Genomic DNA, 27,785 nt, shown 5'->3' on the forward strand with positions numbered 1-27,785 from the left:
GACAGGCTAGCAAGATGCAGGAAAAATGTTCCCCATGTTGGGGGAGTCCAGAACCAGAGTTCAGTTTAAGAATAAGGGGTAGGACATTTAGGACTCTGAGATGGGGAATAACATTTTCAGCCAGTGAGTTGTGAATCTGTCACAGAAGGCAGTGCAGGCCAATTCACTGTATGTTTTCAAGAGCCAGTTAGATTTAGCTCTTCGTGCAAAAGGAATCAAGGGATTTGGGGATTTGAGGAAAAAGCAGGATTAGGGTACTGATTTTAGATGATCAGCCAAGATCATATTGAATGGCAGTGCTGGCGTGAAGGGCTGAATGGCCTGCCCTTAGATAGAGCTCTAGGGGCTAGAGGAATCAAGATAAATGGGGAGAAGGGTTACTGATTGTGGATGATCACCCACGATCACAATGAATGGCGGTGCTGGCTCAAATGGTCAAATGGCCTCCTGCACCATGTTTTCTATGTTTCTATGAAACGCAACCTAGCCATATTCTCCAGAGATGATGCCTGACCCACTGAGTTACTCCAGCATGTTGTGTCTTTTTTTGAAAACCAGCATCTGCAGTTCCTTGTATCTCCTTTGTACATCCTTCCTTATCTTGGCAACCAGATGGTTGTAGATACCATTGCACACTTGAAAACCCATTTGGTCAGGTACTAGGGCTCGATGCTCTTTCTTTCATGGCTTGATCTTAGTTTTAGAGTCGTAGACTCAGAGTGATACAGTACGGAAACAGGCCCTTCTGTCCAACTTGCCCACACCGGCCAACAATGTCCCAGCTACACTTGTCCCATATGCCTGCGTTTGGTCCATATCCCTCCAAACCTCTCCTATCCATGTACCTGTCTAACTGTTTCTTAAACGATGGGATAGTCCCAGCCTCAACTACCTCATCTGGCAGCTTGTTCCATACACCCACCATCCTTTGTGTGAAAAGTTACCCCCTCGAATTCCTATTAAATCTTTTCCCCTTCATCTTGAACCTATGTCCTCTGGTCCTCGATTCCCCTACTCTGGGCAAAATACTCTGTGCATCTACCCGATCTGTTCCTCTCATGATTTTGTATATCTCTTTAAGTTCACCCAGCATCCTACTGCATTCCATGGAATATAAACCGAGCCAACTCAATTTCTCCCTATAGCTCACACCCTCTCGTGCTGGCAACATCCTCGTAAATCTATTCTGAACCCTCTCAATCTTGACAATCCTTTCTGAAAACTTTCAAGCTTTCAGGAAACAATTTCAAAATGTGAGAACGCCACACAGATTGGGGGGTGCCATGGACTGTAACTAGGGTGGTAATAGTCACAGAGTCATATAACACGGAAACAGTGCCTTCTGTCCAACTTGTCCATGCTGAACAAGATGTTGCATCTACACTAGTCCCGCCTGCCTGCATTTGACCCATATCCCTCTAAACCTTAATAGACTTCAAGTGGATTGAGGCAGCAGGCTGGTAGATGAGGTGACATGAAACATCAGGTGTACCACCTTGGTAGGAGGCATGGGAGAGGCACAGGGTACAATTACATTTATTCAATTCTAGACGACAATAAGAACAGAAAGATCTGGCTGTTTAGTTTAGAGATACAGCTTGGAAACAAGACTTTTGGCCCAACGAGTCCTTGTCAATCAGTGATCCCCGCACAGTAACACTATCCTCCATATGGACAATTAATCTAAAAACCTGTACTTGTTTCGAGTGTGGGAGGAAACTGAAGATCTCGGAGAAAACCCACGCAGTCACGGGGAGAATGTACAAACTCCATGCAGAGAGCACCCCTAGTCAGGATCAAACCCGGGTCTCTGGTGTTGGAAGGCAGCAACTCTACTGCTGTGCCACGCTGCTGCCCACGTCTGTGTGCAATTCATTAGAAGAAGCAGGGCCGGTCCAGAACATCAAACAAACCACCATCCCTTCCATTAATTCCAGTTGCACCTCACACTGCCTCACATCTTGGTAACTCCCTCTTCTCCCCTCTCCTATCAGGCAAAAGGTATAGAAGTGAGAAAAGCACACCTCCAGATTCAAGGGCAGTTTCTTCCCAGCTGATATCAGGCAACTGAACCATCCTACCAACAACTAGAGAGCAGTCCTGAGCTACTATATATCTTTGTCATGATCTTTGGATTGGACTTTATCTTGCACTAGCAATTATTCAAATTGTTTCCTTCATTATGTAGTTGTACAGTGGATGGCCCAATTGCAATCATGTTTTGACATGCACGCAACAAAAGCTTTGCACTGTACATCGCTACACATGACAATAACGTCAAACGTAGGCTGGGAGATTGGTCATAAAAGGCACAGATGCTCCTGGTGTTATAAATGGAGGCGGGGGGCACAAGAGTGAAGGAGCGTCCAAGAGCCTTTATAACACACTGGTCTCCCACACTGGAGGATTGTGGCCAGCTCTGGGCTCTGAAGAGAGATTCCAGTCCCGTGCATTGACTGAAGAAGCTGAAGTTGTTTTTAGGGAGTGGCAAGATAAACTGAGGGAGTAATTTAAAATAATCAAATATAGTGACAAAACGAGGAATAACTTCTTTCATGCTGTGCATAGTTCGAGGCTGGGAAGGGGCAGTTGGCGGTGTACGTAAATTCATTTTATGTTTCTAATAGGGAGCGGGATAAATATTTGAAAAGGTAGAGTTTGTAGTTCTCTGGTGAATGCGACTGACTGCATAAGGTCGGTATGTAATTAATGGGCCCAATGGCCTCATCCTGTGCTGTAACCTTTCTTTGATCTTGGGCCAAAACACTGCACCAACTGCCGTGTATGTCCAGAACATCCTGGTTTTAGTTCAAATTTCCACCTTGGCAAAAAGGTTCTGACTGTCAACCACATCTCTGTCTTTCATAATTTTATATACTTCTATTGTGCTTCCTCTTAACTTCCATCATTCCAGAGAAATCAATCCAAGTTTATTCAATCTCTCCTTGTAGCTGCAACCCTCTAATCCAGGCAGCATTTTGGTAAATCTCCCCTCCAAAACCTCCATGTCTTTCCAGTAATGGGGTGACAGGAACTTTATGCAAAACTTCAAATGTCGCCTAACCACAAAGTCTTATTGACTTGCAACTTGACTTTCTGGCACCTATATTCAATGCCCTTAGCAATCAAGGCAGGCACACCATACACATTCTTCACCACCTTTGTGTTGCCATCTTTACTGACCTATGAACTTGGACCCTAAGATCCCTCTGCTCATCAATGCTGTTAATGGTCTTGCCATTCACTGCATGGTATCTCATTATATCCAACCCTGCAAAGTGAAACACACCACACTTGCTTGGGTTGAACTTCATCTGCAATTTATCTGCCTATTTCTGCAGTTGATCTACATCCCGCTGTATCTTCTGACAGCAGTCCTCACTGTCGGCAAACTTATTCAACAACCAATCTACATTTACGTCTAGGTCACTTTACAAGTATTACAAACAGCAGAGGTCCAAGCACAGATCAATGCGGAGCTCCAGTGGTCACAGATCTCCAGGCAGAATACTAATCCATTTGCTCCAGAGATGTTGCCTGACCTGCTGATTTACTCCAGAACTTTGTGTGTATCTTTGGGATAAACCAGCATCTGCAGTGCTTTCTGAATCCAGTGAGGTCGGGTTGTGCCTGTGATCAGCCATACCAGGGGCTGCATAAAATCTGTGATATGATCCCACTGACCGGCCTGTGATCTCGGGGGTGTCTCACTGAAATTATCCTCTGGGACTTACCTCCTCAGGGCACATGTCATGTACACAGCTGGAAAAGTGCGAACAAACCATCGGAAAGGCAATCAGGTACTGCAGTTGTGTGGGGTCATCTGCATTCTGTGAGAACATCTTCTCAAACAATGATGGGTAGAAACTGCCAGAGAAAAGATACATGTCAGAATATTGAACCAACAAGTAGTACGGGAGTCGGGGGTTATGTGGAGAAGGAAGGAGTATGTAGTTGAGAGAGAAAGATCAATCAGCCATGATTGAATGGCGGAGTAGATTTGATGGGCGAATGGTCTAATTCAGCTCCTATAACTCAAGAACTATGAACACTACCCCTTCTTGACTGAAGTGATTCAGTTTGTCAATGGTCACCCCTGTCCATCAGGTGAAGTTTTCATGGAAAAATATACAAGGAGAAAGTGACAGTGCGTGAATGTAAAACTGTTTAGTTTAGCTTTGTTTAGAGATACGGTGTGGAAACAGGCCCTTTGGCCCACCAAGTCAATTACTCACACGCTAGCTCTGTTTATTCCACTTTCACATCCTCCATTGGGTGGAATTGACAAAAGCCAATTAACCTACAAACCTGCATGTCTTTGGAATGTGGGAGGACACTGAGCACCCAAAGAAACACCATGCAATAACAGGAAGAACGTGCAAACTCTACACACAAGTCTCTGACTCTGTGAGGCACTAGCTCAACCATTTTGCACTGTGTTGCGGGTGCTGTTGTAAAAATCCGTTTTCAGCAGCTTCCTGAAAGTGGATAGCACCCGCCTCCCCTTCCTCCCCTTAGAGGGCAAGATTACGTTCCCTCTCCATGGGGGCTGTATGGCCGTATCTATCAAGGGAATCTAGTAATCTGAGGTCAGGAAAGAGGGGTTGGTATGGGAGATGAGACGTGGCCTTTCATGAGTGTTGGAGCAGACAGGGCGGACCGTATGGATGACTCCTGCTCCATTTCTCACCTCCTGGAAGGGAGGAGGGAGAATTTTACTGCCCGCTCTGCTTCTCACAGCAAACAAAAGAACAATGAATATGGGCAGAGGTGTCATGGTACAAGGAGCTGGGTGCCTGTTCCCTGCAGCACGCACCAGAATGGGGCGAGGTCAGCCGTCTCCACCAGCAGCCCATCCAAGTCGTCCAACATTCGTGTGTGGAACACAATCGTGTTCATCAGCGACGCCAGGCCCAGATTTTCCCGCAATATCAAAGGCATCCTTGCAATGCTTGTGTAAACCTGTAATATGAATGAATATTTTATTATCACGTGACAAGTCAGTAAAATTCTTTACTTGCATACAAAAGGTATGCCAATAGTCACCATGTAAAGGGCGCTGGCAATGTTATAAAGTATCCCACACCAGGTCATCCTTTGTTCTCTACCCCCCTCTCACGCCAGCCCCTCCACCCCCTCCCCTTCCCTCCCAGTGGTCCCCTCTCGCCGTGTCCTCTGAAATAGAAAAATACTTAGTTTAGTTTAGAGATTCAGCACGGGAACAGGCCCTTCAGCCCACCGAGTCCACGCCAACCAGCAATCCCCATACATTAATCCAACCCAACACACACTAGGGACAATTTACAATTTTACCAAGCCAAGTAACCTACAAACCTGTACGTCTTTGGAGTGTGGGAGGAAACCGGAGCAAGTCACAGGTAGAACGTACAAACTCTGTACAGACAGGACCCAAGGTCAGGACCAAACCTGGGTCCCTGGCGCTTTAAGGCAGCAACTCTACCACTGCACCACCGTGACATCCATACATAATTAATGCAGTAAATAGAGCGTTAGTGTTATGAGGGAAGATGTCTCAAAGGGTTCTCCAAATATGCCATATGGATAGAAATTAGGAATATAAAAAGTGCACTCACTCTGTTGGGTAACACGACTGGTCTCCCAACAGTCAGTGGGAAACAAAGGAGCAGATGTGTCAACAAATTGCAGAGGGTTGTAAGACTAAAAGTATTTTTGTGATGGGGTTCAAATTCCCCAATATTAATTGAGGAAACCTCAATGGTCTGGAGGGGTGATATTATAGAGCTCTACAAGATCACCCCTGAGCCTCCAGGACTCTAAGCAATAATGTCCCAGCCTGTCCAACCTCTCCCTAAAGCTCAGCCCTTGAAGTCCAGACAACACACTTATAAACCTTCTCTGCACCGTCTACTTCCAGCTTAATGACATCTTTCCTAGAGCAGGGTGACAAAAACCTTCTCTGCAACTGTCCGCTTCCAGCTTAACGACATCCTTCCTATGGCAGGATGACCAAAACTGAACAGAATACTCCAAATATGACCGCACACAGGGGCAGAAATCACAATCAAAATATGGGGGGACACAATTTGGAGGGGACGCGGTTTCTTGGTGGCGGCGCGTATGCGCACGCACACTCAAGGCTTTGGGGGCTTTGGCTGTGGGCCCTGTGGATGGTAGCATCAGGGGCTAACCTGGTTGGTGACCGAGTCCGAAATCCAGCAACGGCAGCTTCGTCCGCCCGGAATCATGGGGCTTGAATCAGCCCGTTCGCCGGGGCCGTTCATCGCCCGGCGTGGCTTAAATTCTGCCGTCGGGGGCTCAACATCAGGAGCCTCGATCGCCTGGATGCAGCAGATTAATTTTAAACCGTGCTGGGTAATGAAAGGTCTAGGGAATGAGTCGATTCAGCCATTAGAAGCATCTGATACCCGCTTGAATCTTTCAAAAGCTACAATGTGATGAATAACACTTAAACAAATAAAACTGAAGCAAATAAAGACAAACAGAAGAAACAACCTTGGAGGGGGGAGAGAGGGAGAGATGGGACAAATACTAAATAACGTTAGTGACCGTGAATCAGGGACTTATCTGCAAGCCTGTTCGACCGGATCCCTTAATGCCCTGTACAATTTAAATCCGCTACCCACTTAAATATTTCCCATGCACCAGTACATCCAATTAGTTCTAATGGTAACTGTACCCACATCAGACAGCTTTAAGAAAGTAAATATAACCATATAACAATTACAGCACGGAAACAGGCCATCTCGACCCTTCTAGTCCGTGCCGAACGCATAATAGTAAGATTAAACGAGTACTTACCAGTGCGAAGTTTGATCTGTATTTTATGAGGAGTTACGATGAGGGATTACGTGAAGAACCCACCCAGCGCGCAGGCGCGGCATACTTCCAAGCAGCGGTGTGGAATCACAGATAGAAACAAATTGAAGTAAAGATAGTAAAGACCAATGAGACATCAGTCCGAGTTTGATCTATACAATGAGGGTGGGAGCGGAGGGCACGTAATCCCTCATCGTAACTCCTCATAAAATACAGATCAAACTTCGCACTGGTAAGTATTCGTTTAATCTTACTATTTTACTTCGGAGTCACGTGAGTGACTACGTGAAGACTTCAAAGGTCTGTGATTTCAAACCGTGTAACAGTTATATCACTCACTGCCGAAAGATCATCGAGGGAGGAAGTGGTATCTAAAGACCAACAAGTTTGTTTAGTTTTAAAAAACAAATGTTTATTAACTACAACAAAAAATAGCTCCCCTGGGCTTTTAAATTATAAATTTGCGGTTTCTAAAATTCTTTCCGCAAAGACGTCCTTTTCCATCAGCGGTTTCCTGTAGAATTTTTGGAATGTCGATTCCCTTGACCATCCCGCTGCTCTGAGGATGTGGTCTAGGGGAACCTGCATCCTATCCGCCGCTGAGGTGGACGCTGCCCTGGTTGAATGGGATTTAAAAACATCTGTGTTAATCCCTGCCATGTTGAGGACCTGTTTCAACCATCTGGATATTGTCTGGCTGGTAACCCGCCCAAAAGGCTTTTTATGGCTGACCCATAAGGCTTTTTCTCTCCCTCTAAGAGTTTGGGTAGTGTCTAAATAATGATGAAGGTGGGTCACCACACACAGCCTAGGTTCTGGAGGGTATGCCCGGAAGATCAACGGGGAGTTGGATGTACCTGGTCTGCTCTGTTTTACCAACCCCGGCATGGTGAAAGTAATGGTATCTGGGGTGGTCACCATGTGGTTCAGATTTAACTGATGCAGCGACTGAACCCTCTGAGATGAGACAAGCGCCATGAGCATGAGGGTCTTATAAGTGGACTGTTCCAGGCTCAGGGATCCCACCGGAGGCCAACCTCGAAGGTGTGTCAATACTACACTCACATCCCACATATGGGTGTATCTAGGTGTAGGGGGTTTGGTGATATAGATCCCTTTAAGGAGTTTGATAACCAGAGGGTGCGATCCCACACTATGCTGTCCTATGGGCATAAGGTATGCGGACAGGGCGCTCCGAGCTGTATTGATGGCACTGTAGCTCATCTTTAGGTCATGGTGCAGGTGGGCCAGGAACTCCAGCACATCCGAGATCGAAGCCGTCTTGTAGGATGTCCCTGCTTCCAGACAGTACTGTTCCCATTTCCTGATGTAGGTCAGGTACTGTTTTTTGGTGGAAACTCGCAGGGATGCCGACATGGTGGTGATTGTTCTCTCTGATAACCCCAATCCCCGGTAAGGTCTGTTCAGAATCTGGAAACCAGGAGGTTCAATTTTTGGTGGCATGGATGACTAATGCCAGTTACCGGGTGAGTCAATAATTGGGGGTGGTTGTGAAGGACCATAGGTGTCTCTACCACCATGTCGTGGAACATTGGGAACCATGGTTGGGTAGGCCAGTCGGGCACGACCAGAATGCCGGAGGCTGAGTCTGCCTGAATTTTCTGGAGTACCCGACTGATGAGGCAGAAGGGAGGGAAAGCATAGAAAAAGAAATTTCCCCAATCCAGCGTGAAGGCATCTACCGCTGCTGCCTCTGGGTCTGGTTCCCAAGCCACATACATGGGTAGTTGGTGATTTAGTCTAGACGCAAACAAATCTATATCTGGCGTACCATATTGCTTGACAATTCTAGCAAATAGTTTTGGGTCCAACATCCATTCGATGTTGTCATTGAATTTTCGTGACCTGGTGTCCGCCACTAAATTTAGCTTGCCTGGTAAATAGGCAGCTGATAGCCAAATATGTCTCTCGACACACCATTGCCAGATTATAGTAGTTAATTTGTCGCATGATACTGATTTTATGCCACCCATGTGCTGGATATAAGATACCGCCGTAGTGTTGTCAATCATAATCCTAACATGCACATGCCGCATATCAGATGTATATGCTTTTAGCCCATAAAAGGCGGCGAGCATTTCCAAGAAGTTAATGCCCAGTGATTGTAGTAGCGATGCCTCTGAGTTAGTCCATCTGCCACCTGTGCTGTCTATGGAGTTAGTAGCTCCCCAGCCTAAAGCACTGGCATCCGTTGTAATGGTTATGTTAGGATTGGTGACGGCGATAGGACTGTGACTGTGCCAAATATTATCGACCCACCACTGAAGTTCTGATTTGGCTTCAGTGGGTAACTCCATTTTGCGGTCATAATGCCCTCTATTAAGACGTAGTGCATGAGTCCTTGCCCTTTGCAAATTTTGATAATGCAAGGGCCCATGTTGGGCAGCCGGGAATGCTGCTACTATAGAGCCAATAACTCTGGCTACGTGCCGTATCCTTGGTTGCGGTGTAGCAATTAAATTGTTACAAGCTTCGATGAGTGAAGCTTTTTTGTCTCTGGGCAGAGTGACAGTCATATGGATAGTGTCAATTGTGAAGCCTAGGTAATCCATGTTAGTAGTAGGCTCCAATATTGATTTATCTGGGTGTAGGATGAATCCCAAAGTTTCAAGGAGTTGTTTAGTGGCTAAAACTCCTGCGACAGCTAGTTCCCTTGTTCTCCCTAATATGAGAACATCGTCCAGATAGGCCATGACTAAATGTTTTTGTTCTCTCAATTTTTTCATGGCCACTTTGAGAATTTTTGTAAATAATCTGGGAGCTGTCGTTAAACCATTGGGCAAGGCTCTGTACTGCCACAGCTGGCCCATCCAGATAAATTTCAGATATTTGTAATAATCCTTATGAATGGGTACTAAATAGTAAGCATCCTTGATATCTATGCTTGCCATGTAGTATCCCTTGGAGATCAGTTGTCTGGCAGTGACAAATGTCTCCATTTTGAAATGTTGATACTCAACAGACTGATTAAGTGACGTCAAATCAATAATAATGCGACACCCACCATCTTTCTTGGATTTAAGAAAAATATTTGATACAAATTCGTGCGGCTCGTGTGTGGTGATTTCTATGATGCCTTTAGCCACGAGCCTATCTAGTTCAGCTTGTCCTTCTACCTTCTCAAATGCTGAGGGAAGGAATACCCTTTGGGGCATGTGCTGAACTGGAGGTTCTAAGCCTGGTTTGAATTCAATTTTGTATCCACTGATACTGTTGAGTATAAACTTATTGTTAGTTAAGGAGCACCAAACATGCTTGAAGAACCTCAAACGTCCTCCTGTTAATACAGCACCCGTTGTCTGTGTATGTTGGCAGGAACCAGACCCACCTACCTCCATGTTTATTTGTGGGGCCGTTTTCGGTAGGTTTGGCCCAAGGTTGTCCGTGTTGGTGCTGCGGTGGGGCGGCGCATCTTCCCCCGGCTCTGCCCTGGGCCCCGCTCTAAAAAAGAGCTCTGGGGGTAGTGGGAGGCGGTCACCAGGCTTTCACCAGCTCGGTACCTGCTGGTGGATGCCGAGGCGTGCTGCCAACTGGGTGTCTTCACCCTGCTCGGTCCTGGCCCTGCCCTCATGAGGCCTACTGGTTTGGCCGCCTCTTCCAACTCCTTCAGTTTTTTGGCCAAATCTGCACCAAATAGCAGCGCCTCTCGTTCGGGCGCTGGAGCTTTGCAGAGGCCTGCATATTTCGGATTGAGGGCAGGCCTAATGTTGTCCCGCCGTAGGCTATTGAGCTCATAAGTGGTGCTGCACATCAATGCGAGTGCATCCTGCTGGGGTATGGTTAGCTCTTCGTTCCCGACGGACCGAGCAAAGGCGGTGATGGCTGCTGAGTGGAGTTTCAGGACCCGCTGCATCTTTACTTCCTGAGCCCTGATCTGCTGCCCCAGCTGGTTCCATATCTGCCCGTTGACCGTTTTCACCCGCAGCGCCTCGCAATTTTCTGGCGCTGTGTACGTATCAAGGGCCTGCTGGACGACCTTGTCCTGCAGCGGCTTGTTGGACAGCCTGTTAATGCTGGCCGCCATTCTGGGTGGTAATACCATCCCAGTCGTTGGGGGCGCTGCGTACCGGCCCACTACACCCAGTAGCTCTTCTTCTAGCACGCCCGGCATACTGATGTTATCCTCCGCCTGCCCTTGGGATAGGCCAGCCCAGTCCTGGCCTCCCTTACTGCCCTCTAACATAGAGGGTACAGAAGGGTGTGGTGAGGAGGAGGCCAAAGCCCGTCCTCCTGGGAGATGCCTAGCCTGCATCTCCTCATCGATCATATGCTCTAGGAGCTGCCTCATGCAGCTGATGCGAGCGTCTCCCCGTTTCGGTGGTGGAGAGCGTTCCCGTTCCTCCGACGAATCGGAGGACACCGGGCCAAGGGTCGGTTTTTGTGAGTAGCCTTCCTCCCTGTGCGGGGCGTCGATATCTGCAGCACAGGGGGCGGCTCGGTGTCGGGTGAGCGGGAGCGTTGAAATGGCTCCTCCGCTACGAGTGGCTGCCGCCCAGCTATGCACCCCTCCTCGGGTGGAGTTGGGCAGGCAGTCCTTCTGGCTGGTCGCTTTCGAGAGGCCATAATTCTCCCTTGAGCGACTCTGTAACACAAAAAAGGCACTTACCTGAGGTCTTGTCTTTATGCTGCAGCTGGAGAGCCTGGCTCCAGCTGCTGCCGCTGTTGTACTGCTGACGTAATGCCGCGCCTGCGCGCTGGGTGGGTTCTTCACGTAGTCACTCACGTGACTCCGAAGTAAAATCTCCCCTAGTCCCATATACCTGCGCTCAGACCATAACCCTCCATTCCCTTCCCATCCATATAACTATCCAATTTATTTTTAAATGATAAAAACAAACCTGCCTCCACCACCTTCACTGGAAGCTCATTCCACACAGCTACCACTCTCTGAGTAAAGAAGTTCCCCCTCATGTTAACCCTAAACTTCAGTCCCTTAATTCTCATGTCATGTCCCCTTGTTTGAATCTTCCGTACTCTCAATGGGAAAAGCTTTTCCACGTCAACTCTGTCTATCCCTCTCATCATTTTAAAAACCTCTATCAAGTCCCCCCTTAACCTTCTGCGCTCCAAAGAATAAAGCCCTAACTTGTTCAACCTTTCTCTGTAACTTAGTTGCTGAAACCCAGGCAACATTCTAGTAAATCTCCTCTGTACTCTCTCTATTTTGTTGACATTCTTCCTATAATTAGGCGACCTTCAGTAATACTTGAAGTTAAAAACACATTGCTGACACATCGTGTTAATATGATTTTAATAGTGACATTTAACAAGCGCTTAACAGTGAAAAGCGGAGACTATAATGGATTTTTTAAATTGGATTGGTAAAATTATACATTTCCCTACTGCGTGTAATATAGAGTTTGTTTGTTTATGAAATGATGAACAATTTTTTACCTGGAGGCGAAACCAATCCAATCTCAGACCTCTGAAGTTCAATTGCTCCTCATTGTCAACTATGATAAAGATAAAATAGCATCACTGTTAAATCAGTTACATTTAATGTTGGTGGGAAAACTTGGCAACTAGCATCTGGACTGGTAGGGTGATTAAAATTGTCCAATTGAGCAACTAATCAAAGGCAAGGTGTAGTGGAGTGGCCAATTGGGAAAGTTGCTGTGTTCAGGGTAAGTGCAGTCTTTGGTCCAAGACTATTTGCCGATGAGTCTGAGGCAAGGAGGTTGCTGTGCATGTTGGCACATTTGATATTGGTAACAAAATGAACGAAGTACTGCAAAAATGGTTATAGGGAGTTAAGAAAAGTTAAATAACAGCACCTCCAGTGCCAAGTGCCATTGAAGGTAGGAACAGGAAGATACACAAATTGATGTGTGGCTGAGGAGTTGATGCAGGGGGCAGGAATTTGTATGATTGGATCTTGGGGATCACTTCTGGTGCCCTGTTGGATGGGTTGATCTGAACTGGAGAGGAACCTGGCAGGCAGGTTTGTTACATGGGTGGGTTAAAAGTAAATGTGTAGATGGGGGTGTGTGGATATTATGCAGGAATGAGAAGTAGGTATGGAAGGTGATGAAAGAAAGTTCAGTGGATAGAATAGGCACGACAGCGAGCGAGGAAGGACTGTAGGATTGAATTGCACGTATTTCAATGTGAGAAGACAGATGAGTAAGGGTGAACTGAGGGTGTGGGTAGGTACATAGCAACATAGAAACATAGAAATAGGTGCAGGAGTAGGCCATTCGGCCCTTCGAGCCTGCACCGCCATTCAATATGATCAATAATGGCTGAACATCCAACTCAACATCCTGTACCTGCCTTCTCTTCATACCCCCTGATCCCTTTAGCCACAAGGGCCACATCTAACTTCCTCTTAAATATAGCTTCACAGAGTTGACGTGGAAAAGCTTTTCCCACTGAGAGTAGGGAAGATTCAAACAAGGGGACATGACATGAGAATTAAGGGACTGAAGTTTAGGGGTAACATGAGGGGGAACTTCTTTACTCAGAGAGTGGTAGCTGTGTGGAATGAGCTTCCAGTGAAGGTGGTGGAGGCAGGTTCGTTTTTATCATTTAAAAATAAATTGGATAGTTATATGGTTGGGAAGGGAATGGAGGGTTATGGTCTGAGCGCAGGTATATGGGACTGGGGGATATTATGTGTTCGGCACGGACTAGAAGGGTCGAGATGGCCTGTTTCCGTGCTGTAATTGTTATATGGTTATATGGTTATATGGTTAGCCAATGAACAGGCCTCAACTACCTTCTGTGGCAGAGAATTCCAGAGATTCACCACTCTCTGTGTGAAAAATGTTTTTCTCATCTCGGTCTTAAAAGATTTCCCCCTTATCCTTAAACTGTGACCCCTTGTCCTGGACACCACCAAAATTGGGAACAATCTTCCAGCATCAAGCCCGTCCAACCCCTTAAGAATTTTGTAAATTTCCATAAGATCCCCGATCAATCTTCTAAATTCTAGCGAGTACAAGCTGAGTCTATCCAGTCTTTCTTCATTTGAAAGTCCTGACATCCCAGGAATCAGTCTGGTGAACCTTCTCTTTACTCCCTCTATGGCAAGAATGTATTTCCTCAGATTTTGAGACCAAAACTGTACGCAATACTCCAGGTATGGTCTCACCAAGACCCTTTACAACTGTAGTAAAACCTCCCTGCTCCTATACTCAAATCTTTTTGCTGTGAATGCTAACATACCATTCGCTTTCTTCACTGCTTGCTGCAACTGCATGCCAACTTTCAATGACTGGTGTACCATGACACCCAGGTCTCCTTGCATCTCCCCTTTCCTAATCGGCCACCATTCAGATAATAGTCTACTTTCCTGTTCTTGCCACCAAAATGGATAACGTCACATTAATCCGCATTATACTGCATCTGTCATGCATTTGCCCACTCACCCAGCCTATCCAAGTCACCTTGCAGCATCCTAGCATGCTCCTCACAGCTAACACTGCCCCCCAGCTTTGTGTCATCTGCAAACTTGGAAATGTTGCATTCAATTCCCTCGCCCAAATCATTAATATAACCATATAACCATATAACAATTACAGCACAGAAACAGGCCATCTCGACCCTTCTAGTCCGTGCCGAAACACATAATCTCCCCTAGTCCCATATACCTGCGCTCAGACCATAACCCTCCATTCCCTTCCCATCCATATAACTATCCAATTTATTTTTAAATGATAAAAACGAACCTGCCTCCACCACCTTCACTGGAAGCTCATTCCACACAGCTACCACTCTCTGAGTAAAGAAGTTCCCCCTCATGTTACCCCTAAACTTCAGTCCCTTAATTCTCATGTCATGTCCCCTTGTTTGAATCTTCCCTACTCTCAGTGGGAAAAGCTTTTCCACGTCAACTCTGTCTATCCCTCTCATCATTTTAAAACCTCTATCAAGTCCCCCCTTAACCTTCTGCGCTCCAAAGAATAAAGCCCTAACTTGTTCAACCTTTCTCTGTAACTTAGTTGCTGAAACCCAGGCAACATTCTAGTAAATCTCCTCTGTACTCTCTCTATTTTGTTGACATCCTTCCTATAATTAGGCGACCAAAATTGTACACCATACTCCAGAATTGGCCTCACCAATGCCTTGTACAATTTTAACATTACATCCTAACTTCTATACTCAATGCTCTGATTTATAAAGGCCAGCACACCAAAAGCTTTCTTTACCACCCTATCTACATGAGATTCCACTTTCAGGGAACTGTGCACAGTTATTCCCAGATCCCTCTGTTCACCTACATTCTTCAATTCCCTACCATTTACCATGTACGTCCTATTTTGATTTGTCCTGCCAAGATGTAGCACCTCACACTTATCAGCATTACACTCCATCTGCCATCTTTCAGCCCACTCTTCCAACTGGCATAAATCTAAATATATATTGTAAATAGCTGGGGTCCCAGCACTGAGCCTTGCGCTACCTCACTAGTCACTGCCTGCCATTCTGAGAAGGACCCGTTTACTCCTACTCTTTGCTTCTGGTCTGCCAGCCAGTTCTCTATCCACATCGATACTGAACCCCGAATACCATGTGCATTAAGTTTGTATACTAATCTCTTATGTGGAACCTTGTCGAAAGCCTCTGAAAGTCCAGATGTAACACATCCAATGGTTCTCCCTTATCCATTGGGAGAACCAGTGGATGTTGTAGCTGTCAAGGAAACCAGGTTGAAGAGGGACAGGACTGGCAATTTGATGTTCCAAGGTACAGGAGCTAAAGGAGAGATAAAGGTGGGGGTAACAGGTGGGGTGTTGCCTTGTTGATTATGGAGGATGGCACTGCAGTAGTTTGAAATGACATTACTGATGGTTCGTCCAGTGAGTCTGTATGGGTGGAGGTAAAAAATATAAAAGGGGATGATCACATTGTTGGGTGTGTACTATAAGTCCCTGAAATAGTCAATGGGAAATGGCGGGGCAAATATGTCAGGAGATTGGTAGATTGGCAAATGCAAGATTAATAAGGCTATAGACTGGGACTATCATAGTGGCAACTGCTTTGAATTTGCTTGAGAAAGTTTATTCGGACAATATGTAGAGGGCCCTGTATGGGAGAGGATAAAGCCTGATCTACTCAGGATATTGGGATGGGGAAGTGACTGATCTGTCCGTGGACCAGCGATCACTGTTGTATTTGCTTTAAGATAGTTATGTGCAGGGACAGGTCTGTGAGTTATGATTCTGAATTGGATCAACTTTGGTATTAGACTGGAGCTTGCTTTAATGAATTGAAATGTATTGTTTGCAGTCAAAGAAATGTCTCTAAAATGGGATTCTTTTAAAAGGGTGATGCCAAAAGTTTGGAGATTAGAGTAACAGCATGGAAACGGGCTCTTCAGCCCAGCTAGTACATGCCGACCATCCATTACCTGTACATTAGTTCTATGTTATACAATTTTCACAATACACACACTAGCGGCTATTTACAGAAGCCAATTGACCTACAAACCACGTCTTTGTATAGTGGGATGAAACCAGAGCACCCGAAGAAAACCCACGCGGTCACAGGGAAAACGTATAAACTCCATGCAGACAGCACGCAGAGTCGGGATCAAGCATGGGTCTCTGTTGCTGTGGGACAGCAGGTCTACTATTGTGCCACTATGCCACATTTATTTTTTAAAGTTTGGACCATGAAAGCTGCAATGCCAAGAGAAATTGATGTGTGGGTCAGGAAAAAGGAAGCAAGGGACAGGTATAAGTGGCTTTGATCAAGTGTATACTGGGAGGATTTTTAGGAATTGAGGAGAACTTTAAAGAAGGAAATTAGGAGGGCAAAAATGGGACAGAAGATAGCTCATGCAGATATTATCAAGATAAATCCTAAGGGATTTTATGTACATTAAGTTAATGAGGGTGACTAGAGAAAGAATAGGTTCCCTCATAAACCAAAGCAGGGAGCCACAAAAGATGGGCACAACCTTATTGAGTATTTCTCCTCTGTTTTTACTGACGAGAAAGACATGACGACTGGGGAACTGGCTGAATAGATAGAGTGAATGCATATTATTTTACCCATCGTAGGGGAATCTAGACCGAAGTATATAGGTTTAAGGTGCGATGGGAAAGATTTAAAGGGAACCAAAGTGGTGACTTTTTCACACAGTGGGTGGTAGGTTTATGGAACTATCTGCCAGGGGAGGTAGTTGAGGCAGGTACAATAAAACATTTAAAAGACATTTGGTCAGGTACATGGATAGAAAAGGTTTAGAGATATTGCCTAAGTGCAGGCAGTGCATAAGATATTGACTAGTCTAGACAAAGCATTTTGGTCAGCATGAGCAAATTAGGCCAAAGGTTCCGTTTCCATGCTGTATGATAGACTCCTCAGTACTGAGTTGACCATATAACCATATAACAATTACAGCACGGAAACAGGCCATCTCGGCCCTTCTAGTCCGTGCTCCCCTAGTCCCATCTACCTGCACTCAGACCATAACCCTCCATTCCTTTCCCTTCCATATACCTATCCAATTTATTTTTAAATGATAAAATTGAACCTGCCTCCACCACTTCCACTGGAAGCTCATTCCACACAGCTACCACTCTCTGAGTAAAGAAGTTCCCTCTCATGTTACCCCTAAACTTCTGTCCCTTAATTCTCAAATCATGTCCTCTTGTTTGAATTTTCCCTACTCTCAATGGGAAAAGCTTATCCACGTCAACTCTGTCTATCCCTCTCATCATTTTAAAGACATCTATCAAGTCCCCCTCTTAACCTTCTATGCTCCAAAGAATAAAGACCTAACTTGTTCAACCTTTCTCTGTAACTTAGTTGCTGAAACCCAGGCAACATTCTAGTAAATCTTCTCCGTACTCTCTTTATTTTGTTGATATGTTTCCTATAATTTGGCCACCAAAATTGTACACCATACTGCAGTTCATTTATTCATTTGTTCATTTGTGTATAAACAGGCACATCAGCATGGTTCAAGCTTGATGCACAGGGGTCAATGTGTTGGAGATGGTCTGCATAGCAAGGAATCAAATGGGTCAGAACACAAAACAGAACATTGGATGGACTCAGTGGATTGAGTCTGCAAGTTACTATTTCAGATTGAGCCCCAGCCAAGAAGGAAGAGGACAGATTGTCTTAATAGCAGTTTGAAAATAATGGGACATAAGTTGGTGGGTGGCAGGTGCACCGGGAAGGGAGGGGATAACATAGCAACGATTAGTGGGAAGCCAAAAGATTGGGAAGCTTTTAAAGAACAACATAAGGTAACCAAAAGCCAATATTGGGAGAAAAGATGAAATTCAAAGGTAAGTTAAGGCACTGTCCCATGAGCGTGCGACCTGCATGCGGCATGCGCGACCAAACTGGAAGCAGGGGCTGCGCAGAGGGTGAATGATCCCCATACAGGGCCGGTCCCACGATCATGCGACCTGCATGCGGCAAGCGCGACCAAGCTGGAAGCAGGGGCCGCGCGGAGGGTGAATGATCCCCATACAGGGCCGGTCCCGCCAGCATGTGCCTGCATGCGGCGAGTGCGACCAAACAGGAAGCGAGGGCCGCGCAGAGGTCGAGTGAGTGACGTGAAGTTCAAGCGAAGTCCGCAGGAAGTTCGCGCGTGACGTACGGCGTCAAGACGCTGTGTAAGGCGTCGAGATGCTGCGCACACCCGTCAAGGCAGTGCGTACGGCACCAAGGCGGTTGCGGGCCGGCAGGCCATTGCCACGCGGAATATTTGAACATGGTCAGTGTTTCGGAGCCCCGCACGATGTCGGGACCAGCTCTGCACAACTCCATACGGCTCCGGCGATGAAAGTGGGACCGGCCCCGCGAGGCCGTACGGCTCAAGCTACCATGTTAGGTCACGCTTGCTGCATGGAGTCGCATGCACGTGGGACAGGCCCTTTAGTTAATAATATAAAAGAGGATAGCAAGAGTTTCTTCAGTTATAAAGAATACGAAAGAGGCAAGATTGGACTTTGGTTCGCTGGAGAATTATGCAGGAGAAGTGATAATAGGGAATAAAGAAATGGCAGAGTAGTTGAATAACAATTTTTTGCATCAGTCTTCACAGTGGAAGGCACCACCAATGTGCCTGAAATTCAAGAAAGTCAGTGTGGAAGTTAGTGGAGTGGCTATTACGAGGGAGAATTGCTTGGGAAGCTGAAAGGGCTGAATGCCGATGTCACCTGGACCGAATTGACTCTGAAATTGGACCGGACTGTTCTGAAAGAGGCTTTCACGATTGTGGAGTCATTGATAGTGGTATTTCAAGAATCGCAAGAGACAGGAGTAGTCCCAGATGATTGGATAATTGCCAATGTTACCCCACTGCACAAGAAGGGCACAAAGCAGAATAGTGGGAACTTTAGGCCGGTTGGTCAGATTTTAGAATCCACTATAAAGGATGAGGTTACAGAGAACTTAGAAGTTTACAATAAAATTGGCCAAAATTAGCTTGGCTGTGTGAATGGGACGCATTGCTTGACAAATTTGCTGTCTTTGAAAAAGTAAATAGCAGAACAGAAAAAGGAGAGTCAGTAGATGTTGTTTACCTATGTTGTGTGAAGGCTGCTAATAAAGATGAGAGGCCATGGTTTCAAAGGGCAGATACTGGCATGGATAGCAGATAGACATAAAATAAACTCAGCGGGACAGACATCATCTGTGGAGAGCAGGAACGGGTAACATTTTGGGTCGAGACCCTTCTTCAGACAGATAGGAGGTTGGCTGGATGACTGAAGACAAAGAGGGGCAATAAAGGGAGCTTTTTCTGGTTGGCTGCCAGTGACCAGCGCAGCTCTGCAAGGGTTGGTGCTGAGGTCGCTACTCTTCACGTTGTACATTAATAATTTGGACGAGGGGATTGAAGGCTTTGTGGCCATGTTTGCAAACCCTACGACAATAGGTGGAAGGGCAGGTAGTGAAGAAAAACCAGGGACTATGCAGAAGGAAATGGACATGTTGAGAGAGTGGGTGGAGAAGTGGCAGATGGAATATAGTGTAGCAAAGTGTGGAGTCATGCATTTTGGTAGCAGGAATCAAGGTGTAGCCTATTTTCTAAATGAGTTGATAATCCAGAAATCAGAGGTAAAAAGCAAATTGGGAGTGCTGGTGCAGGATTCCCAAAAAGTTAATCTGCAGTTTGTAAAGGAATTAATCGCAATGCAAACAGTTATTTTAAGAGGCCTTGTATTCAAAAACGGGGCTGTAATGCTGAGGCTCTATAAGCCGCTGGTAAGGCTGCATTTGGAATATTGTGAGCAATTTTGGACACCATATCTGAGGAAGGATGTGCTGCTTCTGAAGAGGGTCCAGAGGAGGATCATAAGAATAATCCCGGGAATGAGTAGGTTAACCTATGATGAGCGTTTGGCAGTACTGGGTCTGACTTGCTGGAGTTTAGAAGAATGAGGGGGAACCTCAGTGAAACATACAGAATAATGAAAGGCTTGGTTAGTGGATGTGTGGAGGATGTTTCCGCTAGTGGAGAGTCTAGGACTAGAGGTCAAAGGCTCAGAATTAAAGGACCTTTTATAGGAAGGAGATGAGGAGAAATGTATTCAGTCATAGGGTGGTGAATCTGTGGAATTGGACCTGGAAGGCTGTGGAGGCCAAGTCTGTGAGTATTTTTAAGGCAGAGCTAGATATATTCTTGATTAGTACGGGTGTCAGTGGTTATGGGGATGGCAGGAGAATGGGGTTAGGAGGGAGGGATAGATCAGCCATGATTGAATGATGGAATTGATGGGCTGAATGGACTAATTCTACTCCTATCACTTATGACCTTATGGTAATGATCAGATGGAGTGAGACAGAGACCTGCAAAATGAGAAGTGGCAGAGATTGTCCAGGTGAATCCAGATGTAGGGTTGAACTTGTGGCTGTAGATTCCAGGGTCTACTGTCTCTGCCGTCATGATTCCTCAGCAGCAGGTCCGATGTGCAGTTGGGTGACATCTCGTATGTGTGAGGGAGATTTTTCAATTTTCATAAAATATTTACAGAATCAAATGGACCAGGTGCCTGCTTGTCAGTACTTTAGATCATTACCTTGTTTGATATTCAGCGAGGTCAAACTGTTCACAAAGGATGACATAATCACAGATTCTTCCTCCGGACAGACTGAGAGATTCTAAAAAGGCAAGCGAAAACTTAGATATCCGGACAAATCATAGAATTAAGAATTCTTACTGCAACAAAGACCACTTGGGCCACCGAGTCCTTGCCAGCTCCCTGTAACACTTCCATCAATCCTATTTTTGTGCTCTTTCCCCACCTTGTAAATTATTCCCTCCAGTTCTAATCCAGTTCACTTTAATAGTAAGATTAAATGAGAACTTACCAGTTTGAAGTTTGATCTGTATTTTATGAGGAGTTACGATGAGGAATTACGTGAAGAACCGGTCCAGCACGCATGTGCGACATACTTCAAAGCAGCGGTGTGGAATCGCAGAAAGACACAGTAATTGAAATAAATATAGTAAAGAAAAGGAGAGCTTAGATACCAGGTTGATCTCTATTATTGAGGGTGGGTGCGGAGGGCATGTAATCCCTCATCGTAACTCCTCATAAAATACAGATCAAACTTCAAACTGGTAAGTTCTCGTTTAATCTTACTACGGAGTCACGTGAGTGACTACTTGAAGATTTTAAAGCTCTGTGATTTCAAACCGTGTAACAGTTCATACTTCACTCACTGCCGAAGTCATTCGAGTGAGGATGTATGTTATCGTAATCAACCATGAATCTGTTTGTAAAACAATAATGGTGTTATTAACAATAACAAGACCAAAATGCTCCCCCGGGCTTAAATTATATATTTGCAGATTCTAATACTTTTTCTGCAAACAATACAGGTTCTGCCCGCGGCTTTTTATAAAAGTTTGGAACGTATACTCCCTAGACCACCCCGCTGTAGCCAGACTCTTGATCTCTTGAGGATGTGGTCCATAGGCACGTCCATCCTCTTCGTCACTGAAGTGGATGCTGCCATGGTGGAGTAAGATTTATACACATTAGTATGTACTCCAGCAACTCCCAGTACCTGCTTGAGCCACTTAAGATAGTTTGGCTCGTCACCCGACCATAAGGTTTCTTGTGGCTAACCCATAAGGCTTTTTCTCTCCCTCGAGGATTAATTATTGTGTCGATGTAGTTCAATAAGTGGGTCATGACACATAACCGTGGTTCAGGTGAGTATGCCCGGAATTCCATGACTAGACCCGATGTTCCTGGTCTGCTCTGTTTGACCAGCCCTTGAATGGTAAATGTAACATGGTCTAGTAGACCATATTGTCCAATCGTAGATGGAGGAAACTGGACTCTTTGTGCTGAGACAAGGCCATCAGCATGACCGTCTTCAGGGTGGGCTGTTCCAGGGTGAGGGGTCTGACTGGTGACCATCCCCTAAGGTACGTCAGGTCCACACTGACATCCCTGATTTGGGTGTACCTAGGTCCGGGGGTTTAGAGTTGAATGTGCCTCTCCTGAATTTGATCACCAGCGGGTGGTACCCTATAGCCTGTTGGCCTGGTGCCCGAGCTAAGTAGGCTGACAGAGCACTTCTGGCTGTGTTGATGGCGCAGTAGCTGAGTCCTTCATTGTGGTGAAGACCTGCCAGGAACTCCAGTACAGGTTTTGTTGTAGTTGAATATGTAGTTCCTGTATTTGAATAGTATCTTCCCACTTCTTGATGTTTGCCAAGTATGCCCCCTAGTGGATATGCGATGGGATGCTATCATCATGTCGATAGCGCTATTTTGACAATCCAGGCCCAGCAGTGGTCTTCCCAATTCTGCAACCCAAGCCCAGTAATGGTCTTTTCAAATCTGCAACACAGTAGTTTAATTTATCGTGGCATGTGCGTAGTACCCGACTGATGAGGCCGTAGTACCTGACTGATGAGGCAGGAAAAAGGGGGGAGAACATAGATTAGATTCCCCCCCCCCACCCACCCCTAGTTCAGCGGGAATGAATTCATTGCCACTGCCTCAAAGTTTGGTTTCATGCGACATACATCGGTACGTGGTGATTCAATTGAAATACAGGGAAATCGATATCTGGTTTTCCATATTGCTTTGTAATTTCAGCAAATATTTTGGTTTAATATGTCTGTTTAAAGTATTTAGCTCACCTGGTAGGTAAGTTTGCTGATGGTCGAATATGTTTGACGACCGACGGTTACCAATTGTTAAATAAATTGTCACATGATATTGATTTATTCTGCCCAAGTGGTTGGTGTATGCCACCATGTGATGTTGTTAATTTATAAACGAACATGCAAAATGGTGCACTACAGAATAATATGCATTACCAATAGAACGTATTCGATATTCCCAACTAGGTTTCACGCCCAGTGTCTATAGTGATGACAACTCCAGATTGGTCCATTTGCCACCATGTTCTGGGTATGGGTATTTAATTTAAAACATTAACACCTTAGCTCTAATGGAAAGCTTCAAGTTAAGTAGCTGGAAATGCTGCTACTAACTCCCAATTACTCTAGCCACTTGTTGAATGGTTGGTTGATTGATACCATTAATTGTTACAGGTTGTGTCATATGCTGACTCTCCTATGGCAATGTTATAGATGAGTGGGTAGAGTTAATTGTATACCAGATAGTCAATAGTAGAGGATGGTGTCAACGTAGATCTATCTGGATAAAATGACAGGCTCGGCTAAATAAATATAGTAGCTAATGCTGTTGATTAGCTATTCCCATGGATTTGTCTGTTGTAATATCATAGAGACATGCCATGACAATATGTTCCTTAATAGTGTCAGGGCTGGTTTGAATATCTGGGAACAGTTTTGGCTGATATTAGCTATAGTCAACAATTTATACTGCCATAGTTACCCCATCCAGGTAAATAGGTATCCCCAAAATGTTATGAATGGGTACTGAATAGTATGCATCTTTAGAAACATAGAAATTAGGTGCAGGAGTAGGCCATTCGGCCCTTCGAGCCTGCACCGCCATTCAATATGATCATGGCTGATCATCCAACTCGGTATCCCGTACCTGCCTTCTCTCCATACCCTCTGATTCCCTTAGCCACAAGGGCCACATCTAACTCCCTCTTAATTATAGCCAATGTACTGGCCTCAACTACCCTCTGTGGCAGAGAATTCCAGAGATTCACCACTCTCTGTGTGAAAAAAGTTTTTCTCATCTCGGTTTTAAAGGATTTCCCCCTTATTCTTAAGCTGTGACCCCTTGTCCTGGACTTCCCCAACATCGGGAACAATCTTCCTGCATCTAGCCTGTCCAACCCCTTAAGAATTTTGTAAGTTTCTAAAAGATCCCCTCTCAATCTCCTAAATTCTAGCGTATAAACCAAGTCTATCCAGTCTTTCTTCATAAGACAGTCCTGACATCCCAGGAATCAGTCCGGTGAACCTTCTCTGCACTCAGAGGGATGGCTTTAAACTGATATCTACCATAAAGTATCGTAGGAATCCATGGTTAGCAGTTACAATTTTCCATAAGTGTGTAACCTGGTGAAATACTCAAGTGGTAAAGTCAATGATGGTGCGACATTCACCATCTTGGGTTTGTTGGTACCAAAGGTTCATATAGGCTTCTTTATGACCCCTAATATATCTTTTCCAGTTAGCTAGTCCCTCATGTTCTTTTTTAGTGGGAGGGTAGTCCCCTTGGGGTGCATGCTGAACTGGTAATTTATGGTAGGGACGTATCAGATATTAAACTGATAAAAACAGATACTATACTTGGTCTTAGCCAAAAGGCCGAGAAGTGATGGGATTCTTAATTCCATTTTTATCCTTGAATACTTTTGGTATATAACTACCGAGTGTGATTTCATGTTCCCAACCCAGGTGTGATTTCACCCCCCCTGTTAGTACTAACCCTTCACCTTTTATGTGATTGTAGGAACCATACTTATCTGTCTTCACTGTTGTTTAGTGGTGTGTTCATATCTTCGGTTTCTGGTTCCTTGTCTGTAGGAATGGTGTTGTTGGGGGGGTGGCGCATTTTCCATGGGGCCCGCTCTGGACCCTGGCCTGAAAGGGCTTACTGGGGGGGTTGGCATGCGGGCCCCGAGCTTTCACCAGTACTATTAAGTAGACGCCTACTGGTGGACGCGTGGAGGTACTGCTGTCTGGTTTTGTGTGGTGCACATTCCAGGCCCTGCCCTCTTGATGCCGAATATTTTGGATACTTCGTCCAGTTTCTTAGGCTTGGTTTGATAACTTAGCCAGATAGTAGGATCTGTGGTTGTGAAGTCGGCGTTCTCACAGTCCTGTGAATTTTAGGTTGAGGGCAGGTATTATAACTTCCTGAGAAGTTGCAGAGCATCTGTGAACAGTAGGGTCAGGTGTTTTACCATACTACCCTGCCCCTCTGGAATGAGCAAGCGAAAATGATAGCCGACGTCAGGGGTATCAAATGCAATTTAAGGTATTTGGGTTTTAAAAAGCTATGCTCAATGTACCCCCCAATAACGGTGGGCACTTTGAGTAAATGCAATTTAGGGGAGGTGTGATGAAATCCAACGCCTCATGACTACCTGTCTTGGAGAGGTTTTTTGAAAAGAACAGGTAATAAGCTGGCCGTCAGTTGAGACTGAAAAGCCATCTCGCTAGTGGTGGAGCCACATAGCGGCCACACCCAGCAGCTCTTCCTGATCCTGTACCTCAAGCATACTCCCGATGTTGTTCAGCCAGTGACCCCTCTTCTTGACCAGCCCAGCCTTGGTCGCCATCAATCCCTCGACAAGGGAGATGGCCAGTGCTGTAGTGCACTGAAGTGGGAGTGTTATGGTCCCTTGGCGAACTTGCCCCTGCTCCTGAGGCAAGTCTCGCTGGAGTTTTTGGCATCATGACCTTGCGCTAGGCTTGGAGAACAGACACTTACTTGCTCTCACCGTGAGCAACATTGGAAATTGGAGGAACAACACCTCGTATTCCGCCTGGGTAGCCTGCGTCCGTGGGCATGAACATTGAATTCTCCCAATTTTGCTAGCCTTTGCTGTCTCCTCCCCTTCCTTAACCCTCGAGCTGTCTCCTCCCATACACCTACCCTTGGGCTCCTCATCCTCCCTTTTTCTTTCCTTTCCCCCCCCCCCCCACCACCCCCTATCAGTCTGAAGAAGGGTTTTGGGCCTCACCCTCAACAACTTATCGTTTGACTCCTCCCATTTCCTCCAAACACAAGGCGTAGCTATGGGCACATGCATGGGCCCCAGCTACGCCTGCCTCTTTGTCGAGACCGTCGAACAATCCTTGTTCAATACGTACCAGGGCCCCATCCCTGACCTCTACCTCCGTTACATTGATGACTGCTTTGGGGCCACCTCCTGCACCCACACACAACTGCCTGACTTCATCCACTTCACCCCCAACTTCCATCTGGCACTCAAATACACCTGGACCATTTCTGACACTTCCCTACCATTCCTTGACCTCACCATCTCCATTGCAGGGGATAGACTTCTGACTGACATACACTACAAACCCACTGACTCACATGGCTATCTGGACTTCATGTTTTCCCACCCTGCCCCCTGTAAGGACTCCATCCCCTACTCCCAATTCCTCCGCCTATGCCGCATCTGCTCCCAGGATAAGATGTTCCACACCAGGACATCGGAAATGTCCTCGCTCTTCAGGGAACGGGGATTCCCCTCCTCCACCATAGATGAGGCTCGCACCAGGGTCTCTCCCCCTAGTCCTCACCTTTCACCCCACCAGCCGGCAAATACAACAAATCATCCTCCACCATTTTTGCCACCTCCAACGTGACTCCACCACTCGCCACATCTTCCCATCTCCCCCCCCCCCCCATGTCTGCCTTCCGCAAAGACCGCTCCCTCCGCAACTCCCTTGTCAATTCTTCCCTTCCCTCCCGTACCACCCCCTCCCCGGGCACTTTCCGTTGCAACCGCAAGAAATGCAATACCTGTCCCTTTACCTCCCTCCTCAACTACATTCAAGGACCCAAGCAGTGATTCCAGGTGTGACTTTTTTTAGTATCCCTCCAGTCCGCTACTGTTGGTCAGACAGCTGTTAGCGGACTGGGCATCGGCTCAGTACCCTGATTGTGGACCGCAGCGTGTGCGGTCCCGTTGCCGCCTCTCCCCCCTCCACTGACGGAACGTTCCTTCCCTGGAGTCGAACGGAGGCCGCCTCCCTCTGTGCTGCTTTGCTGTCTCCAGTTCCCATGGAGCAACAAAGAGGAGCAAAGTCACGAGTTTAACCTGTAGGTAAGTACTTACCTAATGGTCCACTCCTTCAGGCTTGTAGCGGGAGCGCCCGTACTCCCGTTCGTCGCTGTTGCAGCTGCGTGAACACTATGTCGCACATGCGTGCTGGACGGGTTCTTCACGTAGTCACTCGCGTGACTCCGAAGTAAAATTCCCTAGTTGACCCCAACAGGCAGTGAATCCAGGTCATTGCTCCTCTCTGGGTGAAGGGGCTTGACTAGCTCCTCAGCTGCCTACTCCCCCCACCGCCCCCGCCCCCACCACTTACCTTTATCACTAACCCTGTGCCCCAGGTTCTTGACCCCACCACGTTGCCTCCCTCCATCTCTACTCTGCTCCTCTCTCTCTATCTGACTCCCTGATCCCAAACATCTCACCAACCGCTCACTCAACATTCCCCGCACTTTCAAGGATCAATGTCCATCCAGGTTCCTCTGTTCCCACCACCTTAAGGGTGGTGCCATTGAGCCTAGAGTTGTCCCTTGCTCTTTTTCCTCTTGCACAAAATGCTGGAGTAACTCGGGGGGGGGGTCTGGAGAAAATAAATAAGTGACATTTAGGGTTGAATCTTTGACACAAAATGTCTCCTATTCCTTTTCTCCAGAGATGCCATCTGAGCCACTGTGTTACTCAGTTGCATTTTTTGCCGATCTTTCATCTGCCACATATCTGCCAGCTTCGGATTGTCAGTTGACTTCCTAGCTTTGGGTCATCTATAGATTTGGTTACCTTGTATACCTGTTTAGGTCTGGAATATATACAGAAAACAACAATCCCAGC

General features: G+C 46.1%; 1 protein-coding gene and 1 pseudogene across 1 annotated transcript in view; both read right to left on the reverse strand.

Moving 5' to 3' along the window:
* LOC129714287 (nck-associated protein 1-like) overlaps positions 1-27,785 on the reverse strand; it is a 204,256-nt gene that overhangs the window by 112,507 nt on the left and 63,964 nt on the right. Inside the window, exons 14-17 of the mRNA XM_055663845.1 lie at positions 20,829-20,910; positions 12,235-12,293; positions 4,817-4,962; positions 3,735-3,867 (exon numbers count right to left, since the gene is read on the reverse strand). Of these exons, the coding sequence (XP_055519820.1) occupies positions 3,735-3,867; positions 4,817-4,962; positions 12,235-12,293; positions 20,829-20,910 (420 nt within the window). The remainder of the gene's footprint in view (positions 1-3,734; positions 3,868-4,816; positions 4,963-12,234; positions 12,294-20,828; positions 20,911-27,785) is intronic.
* LOC129714298 (U2 spliceosomal RNA) lies at positions 24,422-24,540 on the reverse strand (annotated as a pseudogene).

This window comes from Leucoraja erinacea, chromosome 38 (genome assembly GCF_028641065.1).
Source record: "Leucoraja erinacea ecotype New England chromosome 38, Leri_hhj_1, whole genome shotgun sequence".
In the NCBI taxonomy this organism is placed as follows: domain Eukaryota; kingdom Metazoa; phylum Chordata; class Chondrichthyes; order Rajiformes; family Rajidae; genus Leucoraja; species Leucoraja erinaceus.